This window comes from Panulirus ornatus, chromosome 2 (genome assembly GCF_036320965.1).
Source record: "Panulirus ornatus isolate Po-2019 chromosome 2, ASM3632096v1, whole genome shotgun sequence".
Lineage (NCBI taxonomy): Eukaryota > Metazoa > Arthropoda > Malacostraca > Decapoda > Palinuridae > Panulirus > Panulirus ornatus.
The window spans coordinates 14,976,035-14,991,736 of record NC_092225.1 but is presented as its reverse complement, the minus strand read 5'-3'; the positions used below and the strand labels follow the sequence as shown (position 1 = coordinate 14,991,736).

General features: G+C 37.1%; 1 protein-coding gene across 1 annotated transcript in view; it reads left to right on the top strand.

Annotated features, from left to right (window-relative positions):
• Cmtr1 (Cap methyltransferase 1) overlaps positions 1-15,702 on the top strand; it is a 75,999-nt gene that overhangs the window by 22,385 nt on the left and 37,912 nt on the right. The window contains exons 7-11 of the mRNA XM_071670255.1: positions 424-639; positions 3,738-3,870; positions 7,167-7,346; positions 11,106-11,302; positions 13,644-13,775. Of these exons, the coding sequence (XP_071526356.1) occupies positions 424-639; positions 3,738-3,870; positions 7,167-7,346; positions 11,106-11,302; positions 13,644-13,775 (858 nt within the window). The remainder of the gene's footprint in view (positions 1-423; positions 640-3,737; positions 3,871-7,166; positions 7,347-11,105; positions 11,303-13,643; positions 13,776-15,702) is intronic.

Genomic DNA, 15,702 nt, shown 5'->3' with positions numbered 1-15,702 from the left:
CAATTCCAACGATATTTTGTAAGATTATAGATAAACAGAATCTTTAAATCCAAAACTTCCCAAACCAAACTTCATCTCATTGTACCACACCTCTCCTAGTCCAACCTAAACTCACCTTGATTAGCAAACCTAACTTGACCAGATCTGACATAGCAGTGCTTAGGCCACCTAGTCAGTCTGATTTAACTTATTGTATACTTTCTTCCTGTATGTCAAGTATGATAGGTAACCTCAAGTTAGATATTTAGCTTTCTCTTTTCTTGTACAATTTTTTAGTTTTTAATTGAAAATAGCATTAGCATGCACAAGTAGCATCAGCTAATTTCAGTTATCACAATTTAACCATAATACATAATAAGACATATCTGTGCTTGCTTATGATATAAAGGGAACTGTATGTTTACCTTATTTAATCTTCAACAGGTAAAAATGGACCTAATGGGGATGGAGATATCTATGTTCCAGACAATATCACCTGCTTTGTTAACTTTGTACAGAAGACAACAGGAGGACAAGGTGTCCACTTCATGATGGCAGATGGAGGGTTCAGTGTTGAGGGCCAGGAAAACATACAGGAGATACTTTCTAAGCAGTTATATCTTTGCCAGTTCTTGGTTGCTTTAGGAATAGTGAGAACAGGTATGTTCTTGTTATCATGTAAATGGGCTTTTTTGTTTGCTAAGATTTAGTGAATATTAAAGATGTGGTGGTGGACATATATAAAGTGAAAATGTAAAATTTCATGAAAAAATTCTGTCTCATTAACTGCATAATATGCCATTTTCTTCAGTTGCAGCTGAGTTATTCCATGCAGAAGCTTTATATAACCTAGTCATGTCACATCTCACATTCTACCATATTGTAAATGTTCTCCTATCCTATGACAAACGGTGACTTTTCAGTAGTGGTGTAACCACACACAGGTGGGGTCCAGGACAGTAGTGCTGTAGGATGGGGATATTAGAAGAATCAACATGATAAGGGAAAAGATGATGTAAATGAGTGATGCATGTGGAAGTCTGCCCAAAAGGAATGACTAAAGTTGCGAAAGAGTGCAAAATCATATTCATTTTTTTATTTATTTATAATTAGGACCAGTTTCCAAGAAACAGTCATGATGTTACCTAGAATCTCTTTCCTGAGGCTCCTGTAGCTCAAGACTGTGCTACTTCCAGCAGCAGGGAAATATGAACTCCTTTGGAGTGAAAAGGTCTTTGATGAGACTATACTTCTAATACAGTTTAGGCACAGGTAACTTTTCACTTGCAATGTAACCTTGAGCAGGTGGAATCTGATAACTCCACTGGTAATATTCCAAGCTAATTCTCATACATATTTTTTGAAGCAAGCACTTGCTTGACATATCCTCTTCTACTCTAAAAGTCAGATTGCTGCTACTCAGATGCTCTGTGAATGCTTAATCACCACTCTCCCATACATTGTACCAGGTATTCTCAAAAGACCGTGGCCATACAATAAATCATAGCAAACCTCCAAGATGTTAAACCTATCAAATCCCAGAATTGGGAGCTTTCCACATACTGTTCCTGTTGCCTGTAGGAGCTTCACTTTAAAGGCTCTTCCAATTGATTTTGGCACTGCTCTGGAAAAATTCTTGTGGATGCTCATATAACTGACCTATAACTCTGTAATTCAAACATTCTCTTTGTTCCCCTTGCCTTTATATGGGTTGAGCATCCTTAATCCGAAAATCTGAAATGCTCCAAAATTTGAAACTTTCTGCGGGGTGACATGACGTTACAAGTGGAAAATTCCACCCTTGGTCTCACTTGCTGATGTTGAGCTCTGATTCTCTGTTGGTACTAGTTTTTTATAAACCATCATCACTGCCATACCTACAAGCATTACTCACTGTGTTTTTTGCTTATTCTCTGCTCTGTGTAAGTAAGTGTAAGAAAATTATTGCTTATCAGTAGCTTATAAATTCAGATTCAGGAATGAAGGTGATGTCAAACAACCACAGATTGTCCACATGGGCGGCTGACATTGTGACACCGTAGCTTTATGATGATTCAGTGTTACACAAATTTTATTTCATGCACAAAATTATTGAAAATATTGTATACATTACCTTTAGACTATTTGTATAAGTTGTAAATGAAACATAAATGGATTTTGTGTTTAGACTTGGGTCCCATCCCCAAGATATCTCATTATCTATTATCCATTATGACAAATGTGGAAAACAGGAAGGTATGGAAACAAATGGGTTAGAGCTGAGACATGCCCCAGTGTTTTGACTGTTCAGGGGTCTTCCTAATGAGATAATGATTCCAGCATTTGGCGGGACCATATAAAGGTAGAAATTTTTTGTATTTCAAGTCTGTCGTTAGTATGAATTGTACATGTTGCAAGTTGATAATGTACCTTAATTCTCAATTGTTTCAAGTTTGAAATGTTTCAAGCTGAAATGTCACTAATCACAATATAGGTGTAATACAGGAGGGAGGGATTTACTGCCAGCCCCTTTTGGTAGCCCTCTGCAGCATGCTAGAAATATTTGGGTCGTAATCTTTCTCTATATCCTCAGGGATTGTTTTATTCCCCATGCTTGTTCACTGTTTCCCATATAGCAAGTGGCAGTAACAGAATAAGAATGATCTCATTAGTGCACATCCATTCTTTAGCTGTCATGTATAATGCATCAAAACCAGTGCAGAATCATTTCCATTTGCTTTATGTCAGAATTAACTATGAGTTTTAATCACCATTGAAATTGTGCTTTTAAACCCTTTACCGTAGATGGTATTTATATGTCCTTCTCTCTTTTTAACATGCATTGTGATTTCTCATGTTCATAAATGCTGTACAAGGTGTTGGAATGTATTGATTTAGTGTTCTCCTTTGCCACTCAACATGTGTTGCCTTAAAGTGGATCACTTAATGTTCCCATGTATGGGTTAATTACCCTCAGGACATCAAAGAGAGCATTAAAACAGTGTTTTACTGCTGTGGTAGCAGTTGGCTAATTGAGTTTTAACCTCGATATACTGCAGATTGATAGAAGTGTTAACTTAAGTTTCACTGATAGCCACTGCTATACAGTGCTGTTGTAACAGAAGCAGGAAAATGCAAAAGCATACTTATAGCATTAAGGTAGAAGATAAGTAAGAATAAACTAATGATGAATTTATGATTACTGACTGCAAAGGTTAAAAGATTGTATGCTTGTAGAAATGTTCAAGGTATGAGGCCCCTTAAGAGTAGAAATCCCTTCCATTACTGTACACATAGTTTTTTTTTTTTTTTTTTTTTTTTTTTTTTTTTTTTTTTTATACTTTGTCGCTGTCTCCCGCGTTTGCGAGGTAGCGCAAGGAAACAGACGAAAGAAATGGCCCAACCCCCCCCCCATACACATGTACATACACACGTCCACACACGCAAATATACATACCTACACAGCTTTCCATGGTTTACCCCAGACGCTTCACATGCCTTGATTCAATCCACTGACAGCACGTCAACCCCTGTTGACACATAGTTACTTATGATATATCCGGCACTGCTGACTGGCTTAGATGATACACACCCTTTTATAGCATTTGTGTAAATAATGCATTCAAATGTTTTTCTGCTTTTGTTATGAGGGATAAGGACTTTTTTTTTTTTTTATTTCTCAGAAGCACTAGATTATAAGCCACTGCAGTGCAAGGTTAAGCAGTGCTTAACTAACTGAAGATTTGCAGTTACTTGCTTATTGGAGAGTTTCATTTCAGATGGCCATTTTGTATGCAAGCTCTTTGATGTATTTACGACATTCAGTGTTGGCCTGGTGTACCTGATGTATCGATGTTTCAAGTATGTCACTCTGCATAAACCCAATACAAGCCGACCTGCTAATTCAGAGAGGTAAGTTTTTTTTTTTTTTTTTTTTTTTTTTTTTTTTTTTTTAATTTTCCAAAAGAAGGAACAGAGGGGGCCAGTTGAGGATATTCCAAAAAAAGGCCCAGTCCTCTGTTCTTAGCGCTACCTCGCTAACGCGGGAAATGGCGAATAGTTTAAAAGAAAGAAAAGATATATATATATATATATATATATATATATATATATATATATATATATATTATCCCTGGGGATAGGGGAGAAAGAATACTTCCCACGTATTCCCTGCGTGTCGTAGAAGGCGACTAAAAGGGGAGGGAGCGGGGGGCTGGAAATCCTCCCTTCTCATTATTTTTTTTTAATTTTCCAAAAGGAACAGAGAACGGGGCCCGGTAAGGATATTCCCTCAAAGGCCCATTCCTCTGTTCTTAACGCTACCTCGCTAATGCGGGAAATGGCGAATAGTTTAAAAAAAAAAAAAAAAAAAAAAAAAAAAGTTTTTACGTGGATAAGCAGTACACAGAAGAGTGGCTTTTCCAGAGTCATACCCAGATATTGCAATCCTAGGCATATCTCACATTTTATATTCCTCTGTCAATATATCTTGCCTATCATCTCTGATGCCCATTACCTTTTGTTTTTATGGAAAGTTGCTCAAGCTGAAGATTTTTTTTTTTTTTTAAGAAAGTTTAGTATTTTTCCAGAATTGGTAGGAAAACTGAAGCTGTATAGTATTCAAGGTGCCATTTACCTGCAGTTGGATGGAACATTATATGCAGTATCTCCCTCAAGCCTTTTGGTCTTGAATCATCTTGTACTCCACCCACCCCATACATGGGTATCAAAGGTGGTACATTAGATATAATCTACAAGTTTACTCATAATGGAGAAGAATAAGGGAAGACTTAATTACAACCAAAAGATTTCTAAATCAGATTGATAGTGTTAACATTGAACTGTTGAATGAATATGTAAAGAAAAAGCAGCAAGAGGTCAAAACAAAAATGTAGACAGGAGATTCATAAAAAAGATGTAAAGACTATAAAATATTGGAGCTGTAGATGACTAGAATAAGCCATGTGATGAGATTGTGAACACAGTGTAGAAATATCTCCACACTTTGTGTAGGTATGTATAGTAAAAACGGGAAGTAAAGTGTTTTCAGATATACCGAGTATTGCAATACCTGAAGCAATTACATATTTAAATTCTCCTTAAGAATTTGCCATTATCTCTGATGCCAACCTTTTGTTTTTGAATGGAAAGTGTCAACACAATTTTTTGTTAGTGTGTTAAGAAGTAGTATTGTGTCCAGAGATGTGGCTAGGAAATGAGTGTCTAGGACAGGTGCATGTTACCTGCATTTTGGATGAGTACATTATATGAAAGGTGATTCAGAGCTTTTGGTCTTGAATCAAATCTGTACTCAAACATACAGGGTATAAAGGTGGTCACATTAGATATAGAATACAAGATTTATCTATGGAGAAGAATAAGGGAGACTAAATTGAGGAAAAGATGTTAGTAAACAGATTGTGTGTTGAACATTGAACTGGTGAATGAAATAGTAAAGATAAAGCAAGGAAGGAGGCTCAAAATCAAACATGTAGAAGGTTCATGGATAAACATGTAAAGAAAGAATAGATAATTACCCAAAAGTCCCTTGTCTAGTGGGAGAAGAAACTGTTTCTAAAATATTAAAATTCATCGGCTGACATCATCTTACTTCCTATCGCCTTATTTTATTTGTGAATCTTCAAAATTTAGAACAAAATTTTAGGACAGGTGGAAGCTAAAGCCTTAAATTGCTGTCAACATCAATTTGTTTAGTCTCAGACAGTAACAACCTTTCCCCAGTTGATGTGTTCACTTTTTACACCTTTGTTTAAGAATCCAGTTGATTCAACTTACCATTAGTAGCCTAGAAGGGTCTCATCCATCACCAGGTAGAGGCAAGGGAAAACATTTTGGTATCACCAGTACTCTTTCAACTTCCATTGTAAGTGCTGTCATCATCCTGCAGGTTGTGCAAATATGGTGTCCCCACAAAAAAAAAATATGTAGATTGTTAGTTGACCTAAGTGATGAAGTGGAACATTTCTGATATGTACCATTTTGTGATGAGTGTGAAGAATAACAAGAGAAATGTGAAGAAATGATGATCATAATGGTGAGCTCCTACAGGTGGCTACATTGCAGGCAAGAAGCCACCTTTGAGGCTGTATCATCACCAGTGGACAAATAAGAGAACAGTCTTGTTGAGGAACCTTTCTGTCCAAAGTAGTCCATTATTTCCCTACTTCTGTTTGGAGAGCAACTCAAAAGCTGAAGGAACCTATGAAATAAGGGTCCTAAGGCTGTTTGATATTTTGAAGAACTACTGTTTGTTCAGTAGTAGATATGTAAACTGCCCCTGTTGAGAGCAAGTTTTGTGAGTGTTAGAAAGTATACATCATCCAAAAAACGGGAAATATTCAATAAGCACATAAATCTTAATGGTAAAAGAGTTGAAATCCCAAACATAGGCACAGAAGATGCATAGATAAAGTAAGTAAACAAGCTTCCCAACAGATGGCAACTTGATTGTACCAGCATCAGCAGCCCCTTATGATAAGAAGAAAAATTCATATTTATAGATTGGTGTTGTATCTTGAAAAACCAGGAATAATCAAAGAAATTGTAATAGGATGAAATATGATAGGATACACAAAAAAAGGGGAAACAATGAGAAATGAGAGGATGATTATAGTAAACAGACATTGATAGTGCTAGCACTTTACAAAGAAGGTAGCTCTGTGTATGAGTGGAAGAAACATCCCCCTGCTACCCTCTTATAAACTTGGAAAAGCTTTAATAAAAGAAACCCATTTGAAGAAGAGAGGAGCTGAAGAATATCATAGATGGAAATGACACCACTTTTGAAAATCAAGTTTTTGGTTCAGTTTAAAGCAGAGAATGAGGTCTCAGCATTTATTTGGATACGTTATGGCTTTGTTCATGACTTGGCCATATGGCAGCAGAACTAATGATTTTGTTTCATAATTTCATAATAAGTGAAATCAAGGAGAGACAGCCTTCAAGAAAAAAAAAGCCATTGCCTGAGTTTAGAAATTTCTTAAATGAGTATTTGAAATGTTACTTTTTTACTTAATTGTTCCCCCATCCAAAGCATGTAAAGAATCTTTGTTATCAGCAACAGCACACAGGAAGAATGAGGTGGGAAACAACTGTTTTTGTCAAACAACTATTTTTGTAATGTGCTGTAATTTGCATATTGAAAAATTTAATGTTGCACTTACTGATAGTTGATATTTACCTTTCAGGTATATTATTTGTAAATGGAAGAGGGAAGGAACAGATGATGTTTATAAATATCTGTTTGAAATGAATGAACGACTCATAGGTTTGAGGTCTACTTCCATGGATGTAACAGAGCTTGTACCCATGGAGCATCTTAAAGCAGACAAAGAATTTTATGATTACATATGCACATCAAATAATGAGTAAGTTATTGTTTGAGTAAGTATATTGCTGATTTCAGTTGTCAGTTGCTATTCTTGCATAAAATATCTTCAAATTTGTTAACATCCAGTGTCCTACCATTTTTCCTGATTTTTCATCTGTAAGCATTTGCCACCTTTTGAAAAAGAGTGAGAATTCATATACCCAAAAAGAACTGGTGATTCAGAAAAAGAGTGAGAATTCATATACCCAAAAAGAACTGGTGATTCAGAATACCTGGTTTTCAAAAAGGGGACATCCATAGATATAAGTATGTGAGTAGGAAAGATGGTCATTGGGCATTACTGAATTACATATTAATTGACAGGCAAGTGAGAGAGATTTTTAGATGTAAATGTGCTGAGGGATGTCTGGATACTATCTTATGTAGGGAAGAGCGAAGATTCGTAGAGGTTTTTGGAAAAGAGGAAACAACATTGGGGAGACGAGTGTTGAGTGTAAGTGAGCTTGTAAAAGAAATGCCTGGAGGAATTGAGTGTAGAATGGCAAAAGGTGAGAGTAAATGAAGCACTGGAAGTGGGTGAGGAATGGGAAGTATTTAGGGAAATAGTGCTGGCATGTGCAAGAGATGCATGTGAAAGGTGGGAGGTGGCCTGATTAGAAAGTCAGTGGTAGGATGAAGAAATAAAGTTGATAGTGAAAGAGAAAAGAGAGGCATTTCGGTGATACTTACAGGGGAGGAGTGCAAATGATTGGGGGTTTGTGTAAGAGAAAGTGGGAGTAGGTCAAGATGAAGGTGGATGGGATGAAAAAGGGCAAGTGAAGTTTAGGGAGATTAGGGAGAAGCAATGTTGTTTCAGAAGTGGTAGAGGATAGGTGGATCAGGTGTTTGCCTTAAAGAATGTGTGAGAAATACTTAGAACTGGTAGATTTGTTTTTTGGCATTTGTGGATCTGAAGAAAGCATATGATATTATTGATAGAGATACCTGGTGGAAAGTCTTCAGAAAATACGGTGTGGGAAGAAAACTGGAAGCAGCGAGAAGTTTTTACCAAGAGTATAAGGCATGTGTACGAGCAGGAAGAGAGCAGAGTGAAGATTGGTCTGTGGCAAGAGTGTGTGTTTTCACTATGGTTGTTTAATTTGTTTATGGGTGGGGTGGTGAGGGAAGTAAATGCAAGTCTTGGAGAGAGGAGCAAGTATGCAGTCTGTAGGGGATAAGAAGACCTGCAAAGTGAGTCAGTTGTTGTTTGTTGATATTACAATACTCATTCATGAAAAATGCAGTAAAATTATATACAAAATTGAATGTATCGAAAAAGATTTGAGAGTAATTCAAGAACTGGTGATTCAATCATGGTTTTAAAAAGTGCATCATTTATAAGTATAATAAGAATGTGTGTATTATTCTAATTACTATTATTACAGGCATGAAGAATTCTTAGATGTAAAGGCAATTTTACATTGTTTATGCTAGCGACAGATGAAATTGTAAAGTGTTCTTTGAAAATAATTTGAATCAGTTTGAGTGAAAAAATGAGCTTGTAAATAGAACATCCTCGGCAGCATTGTGAGAATGCATGAACGTGGAGATTAAAAACCTAATGGTGTAGAATTTTTTAGGGAACTAGTGATGGCTTAAACCTAGAACAGGTGGTAAAGGTGCCAAAAAATAGTCAGGGGTTAATGAAGAAATTAAAAGTTTAAAAGAGATAAAAGGATTGGGAACCACAGCAAAATGCAAGGTAAAAAAGTGGGTCACAAGATGAAATGGATTAAAGGGCAAGTGACTAGTTTAGGAATTGGGAGAAGAAAGTTAGGTATGTATCAGAATAGGTAAGTAGGATAGTGGAATCATGGTGTTTAGCTTAAGAATGGTGAGAAATACTTGAGAACTGGTAATTTTTATTTATGGCATCTTCATGGATTGGAGCCATGAATTATTGATAGGATACCTGGTGGAAGTCTCGAAAATTTTGTGGGAAAAATGGAAGCCGAGAAGTTTACCAAAGTAAAATGTGTAGAAGGAATAGAGAGCAGAGTGAAGATTGGTCGGGTGCAAGAGTGGTTTCACTATGGTTGTTAATTTGTTTGATGGGTGGGTGTTGAGGAAGAATGGTTTGGGGGAGTGTTGATCAGTAGATAAGAAGCTGCAAAGTGAGATTTTGTGTGATAATAAAACTGGTGGCAGACAAGAGAGTGAGTATTTGAAAGTTTTGGGACGAAAAAGAGTGAGAGAATAGGTTGACCACATGGGTATATGTAGTCATGTGAGGATACATAAGAAGGTGAACAATTGCTATTTCAGATGATTTGATAAAATTTTTTGTGTATCAGCACGATAATTATGTAAAGGTTAAATGAAAAAGAATATGTGTAAATAGCCATAAATACGGGTTACTCCTTCAGCAGCAGTGACCATTCTTGACGTCTGGGTAGCAAAACTCTTATGTTTTACACAGTCTGTGACTTATAATGACACTTTCATGTTGGGTAGTTTTTGAGCCAATTTAAGATTTAGATGTTAAAGGTTGGAAACCACGCAAAAGAAGGAACCAGGGCCTAATTAAAAAGAATAAGGCATATATCTTAAATCCCTTAGCATGAACAGGTGTGTTTCTTCCTTCATCTCCATGCAGTAGTTCACATTGGAATCCTAATAGAGGTTTTAAGGTCCCTCCTCCATCAACCAATTGAGAACCCCATGTTAGACCTGTTCTTATCCAATCTTCACGTAGGTTACCTAGTTTTCTGGTCAGTTTCCTTACTTTGCTAGCAGGAGGAGGAAATAATGAGAAATACAGACTGGATAAGTTGCTCTGTGCAGACATTTGAAAGCCATTGTACCTATATTTTTTTTCCAAATGATATTAAACATGCAATTATTTTCTGTGTTAGAAGCGAAGGAAGGTAGGGGGGGATGGGAAGACCAAGATGAATGAAGTGAAGGAGGTTCTTGTGTACTAGCACCTGAACATATAGGAGGGAGAGAGGTGTGCTTGGGATTGAATGAATTGGATTGATATGGTTTACTGGGGATAACATGCTGTAAGAGGGCTGAGCCAGGGCATAGAAGTGGTTGAGATAAAGCATAGAATTGTTTTTGGGACTTGGCTGTGGTTAGTTGTTAGTTGGCAGGTAGCCATTAACCAGGGAGGTATATTACCAGTACTACTTGCTTGGGTATCAGGAGGGTTAGTGACATCTGCTTAGTGAGCCAGCAGTTTAGTGGTTGTCAGTCTGCACTCCTCTGACCCAGATAGCTGTCTTTTCTTTCTGTCTCACTTACACATGGACTACTGGCATTCTGTCCACAACACACAATCTCTCCCTGTCATATGTAACACTTGACTCAAGCAGCTTATTATTCATAACTCTAGATTTTCCTGCAGTGAGCACTGTGCGGTAGCCCTGCCTTTTGACAAAATAGTAGGAGCAGTTGGTAGAAGTAGTAGGTAGGAAGATTTAGGCAGGATCATTAGGTAGAAATATTAAGTAGAAGTAGTTGGTATGAGCATTAGATACAAGTAGTCATTAGGTACATTAGGTAGGAGCCTCTGCAAACACTGCACTAAACTTGCCCTGAGCCAGTGGCCTGTCAAGGGTGAAGCACTAAAGGCTAAGAAAAGACACAAATTCTTTAGTTATGGATACTGTGTTGCCGTGGTCATCCCTTTAAGGGCGTTCCAATTGAGACAGGCATCAGATATAAATAGATAGGTATGTATTTTATATTATGTGATAGTACATGATACATATAATATGTATGAAATTATACCAGTCCTCGTCTTCCTCTCCAGATTAGGGTTCCGGCAAATGGTGAGCTTGCGAAAAATTCAAGTGTTTTGTCAGGACACTCAAATGATTGAAACACGACAGTCAGATCTTCGTCTTCGGTGCCTCGATCTGTGGCAGTTGCCAGATCGTTCTCGCACAGCACCACAACGTTCAGAAGCAAAAGTTAAATTTCTTGAACTAATAGAAGGAGAAAATTATGGTAAGTGAACCTTGCAGTTGGGAGTATGAGACAAATGGATGATATGTAAAGGCTATGTTAAAGGGTCAAGATGAAATTGGCCCAGGTACTTTTATCTATATTAATGGTCGTATTACTTGCCCAGGAAGTGAAAGTCACTGAAGTGATCTCCAGTACACATCCCGGCACTATACTTCCTACACCATGTGCCAGCTAATTTTCTTTTTTCACTTTTCTTACTGTGCTCATGCACACATGGCACTGGTTCCAAAAAGTCTTATGACCTATCCTCCCTGACTGTCAGTCTGTCTGGTGCATGGCTGCTATGAGTAGGATATCAAGGGTTTTAGGGGTGGCCTCTCATGGTGTTCCTCCTCCTCTTTGTGTAGTCCCGCCAAGATTACTCTTAAGTAACTTACATCATAATATGTCTTATGTAATTTGTCTTCACTTTCCTTTCCAGCAGATACATATAAGGGTTCTCCTCTCCTTAGGTCACACAACAATCAGTGTATTTTCTGCAGGGTCAATATCTATATGTGGCTTCAAATTATCAGAAATGGTCTTATCAGGATGGTTTTAAGGGTAATGACAGAGAAGAATTTTTTCCTGCACCGTCTAGGAGACCTCTTTGAATTATCAATGGTATGATGGAAAAAAAATCAGCTGGATAGGCAGAAAAAGTTAAAGCATCATGTATCATCATGTGATAATGGGAGCAGTCATGTAGTAATCTTAGATGATTGGTGATGGGCAGAATTAAGCATCAAAGTTTGACATATATTATTGTCTTGAGCTAATGATTGAGTTCCTATACTTTTTCTTTAGGCAGATTAATGATGGCCCTCATTTGTATAGTTGCTCTTGAATGTGTTCTTTCATCACTCATTCAAAGACTAAGCTAACTGGCTTGTTCTGCTTAGGTATCAGCTTAGATCCTCATTTATGTATTGATGTTACATTAGAGGCATATATTGTGGTCATTCTTTATGTGCATCACACACCCACTGGTCATGAAATAATGATTTACTGATTTTAAAATAAGATTAACAATTTTTTTCAGCGGAACTGAAAGTAGAGTGGGTTTCATGTGAAGAGAATTTCATGGCCCTGTTGCATGAGCTACCAACCTTATGACTGAAGGTAGAAAGATTCAGTTTAAGATCAGATGTAGGATTCCACACGGCCAAAATAACCTCTGGTGTGAGTTCAGCACTACTCAAGGAATCCTGGCTAGTAGAGCAATTCTTGTTCCAGGGAAAGTCAGTAAAGAAACCATGCAGAGATGACCACCAAACTCCTTCAAATTGTCAAAATTGTCATTTCAGGAGGGAGATAGATGATGAGCTTGCCCAATTAAAAGTAATATGAATATGATTTTGGTTAGAGGACCCTAAAAGGGCAGAAGTAGTGTAACTGGGAAGAAGGCTCAAAAGTTGAGAGAGTGGTTATGACAGTCTGTAACTCATTTTGGGTGTTCGAATATATTATGTTCCAAATTGTAAAGAAGGGAAAAAGAAAAGGGCTCAGCTCCTCTACAATCATCCCAGATAGAGCCGTATTATCAATCTTGTGATGTGCATTGAAATGCCCTTCATGTAGAATTACAGAACATTCTTTTGTAGCAGGAAGTGGAACAGTCAAATATTTGTACATAGCTAGAGGACTTTAGAGGAAGAGAATTTTTGAGCTAGAAGGCATTAGGGTTGTATACAAGTCCGTGTTAACCTTAATTGAATTGGTTGTTATTGATTAGTTGTTTTACAGTCTTTATTACTTTAGTAAAAGGAGATGAAAGGATGGAATGAAAAAGGGGCTTGAACATTCAAGGGAGCAAGAGGCATGCATTGGTTAGAATGAATTAGACTGATTTAGTGTATGGGGTATGACATGCCACCAGTTGCCTAAACTAGGACATATGAAGTGATCAAGGTAATGTGTAGCATAGTCATTGGGGTTTGGCTATGGGTGGCAGGCCCTGATTTCAGTACATTATATGTGATAGCTCGAGATTGGATGTGTGCAAAGGAGGCCATGGTTTGTTTGTTCCTGGGAAAGGTGGTTAGATATTGAAAGAAATGAAATTTTACCATTTCATTTTGTTCAAGCATCATCTAATAAAAACAATAAGTGAATTACATGCCCAAAATATGCATTATGTGGTCACCATCTTTGAATGAAAAGATGATTTAGAACCTATTATTTTGAACCTATATTTTTAGAACCTATATTTTCTGCCGGTAGTAATTTGAAAAATTAGTTTAACCCCTATGACTTGAATTTCTGAGTACAGTTGTGTAAGTGAAGATATTTGAAGGCAGTTTTGTACTTAACTATATCAACTTTTTTTTTTTAATTGCAGAATATATGTCACGAGTACCAGAGGATCTAACAGTAGCCAACCTTCAAGAAAAGTTACGCAGTCCCTATGACTTTCGTTGCTTACTTTTAGCGTCCTCACGTGATGGTCGAAAAGATCGAGCATTTTATCTTGGTAAGGATTATACTTTGCAAACACTGCACTAGAGCTGTCCTGTGCCAGTGGTCTGGTAAGGGTGAGGCATGAAGGCTAAGAAGCAACTTTGGAATTTACTAGTTATGGAGACCCCTTTGTTGTGGTCATCCTGATGATGGAGTTCCAGGAGGTATAGATAGATAGATAGATAGATAATAGGATCATGCTCATATACCTTGTTTTGAGTATAGATATATCTTTATATAACAACTGACGTCATTGCTTAAAGGAAGTAGACAAGATCTGAACATGTAAATTTTGCATAATTTCTTACCCTCTTGGCACATTGAACATATAATTGATGCCAATCATGAAGTTAGTTTATATTTTTCATTCATTTGCTTAATTGTGAGGATATAGCAATTGAATTTTTTATTTGGAATGATATGAAGGGAAATGAAGTAAACTTACACTGTTTAAAAAAGAATTGCTGCTTCTAGAATATAATGATATTCTACCAAGTTTCAGTTATTAGAGGTTAATTCTTGTGTTGTGTGACCACAAAACACCTCATCCTCCTTCTCAGCCTTTTGTTGCATTCACTCTTAAGCATTTTTGTGTTGGTGACACCTATGTACAACTAAGGACATTCCTCTGTGCCAAATACCATTGATGAATTGTACATTATGCATTTTTGTAGATTTGATGGAGAATGTGGTTAAATATACTCTGTGAGGGAGAATTGTTTTAACTGAGAACATTGAAAAGGAAATGAAAGCATTTTGAAATAGAGAAAGTGGAGTGTTTTAGATACCTGGGAGTGTGCACGGCAGCTGATGAAACCATGGAAGCTGAAGTAAGCCATAAGGTAGATGGGGAGGCTGAGTTCCTGGTGCATTGAGGAGTGTGTGGAAAGACAGGTCACTGTTTGTGAGGGTAAACATGGGTATGCTTGATTGTATAGTGGGCCTAATGGTGTTTTAAGGGTGCGAGATGTGGGCCACGGGGTGGATTTGTTAGAAATTAAATACTTATGGGCAAAGAGGTCTAAGGAGGGTTGAGTGAGTGAGAAACAATATAGTGAGAGAGGTATGGTAGTAAGAAGAAGAGTATGTTGGAGAGAGCTGAAAAGGATGTGCTGAAATGTGAAATGTTGTGGTCATATAGAGTTTATGAGTGAGGACTGACTGATTAAGAGGGCACCTGTGACAAAATTATATCACCATCAGTGACGTAAGGGAAACGAAAAATAAGACTTTTATGACTTGACAGATAGTGAATTGAGTATGTATTTCCAGTCACAGAAATGGAGAACTGGTTTGCAAGCAATTAGTTATCCAGTTAGTGTGAAGCTTCATGTGATGCATGACATCATCCAGACATTGGTGCCAGAAGTATAAATGTACTATTGCATTTTTCTTGCTTCTGTTATGCTACGACAATAGTGTTTGTGTTCGCTAATATACCTTTTTTTATACATATCAGTTTTGTGTGATATTAATTAATTTTTTTCAAGAAACAAAATCAATGAATCTCCATGGATTTTCTTCCTCTCACATTATTCTCATTTCACCGATATCTTGAGGATATCTAATCCCCTAAAATGTGTGTATTAACAGTCTGGTGACCCAACTGGAGAATTTGAAATTTTCAGCTGAGAAAGAATTGCACCAATGGAGCCCTGATTCAACACATTGGAACTCCAAGAGAATGAGGGATTTAGATATATGGATAGGCTTTTCTGCAATCTTGTGAGTGCACTGAACAATTTTCATGTAGTTCATATTAATATAGACCCTTGTGCTGCATTGAACAGTTCCCAGGTACAGTAGCTCATACTGATATGGTGCTACAGTACTTTATTGGAAAATGGCTGTAATAATGATGTTATACAAGGAGTATCTAGAATTGGGTCAAGGTCATGTTTTGTTTCTGGACTTTTAAGGTATATCATTGTCTAAAATAT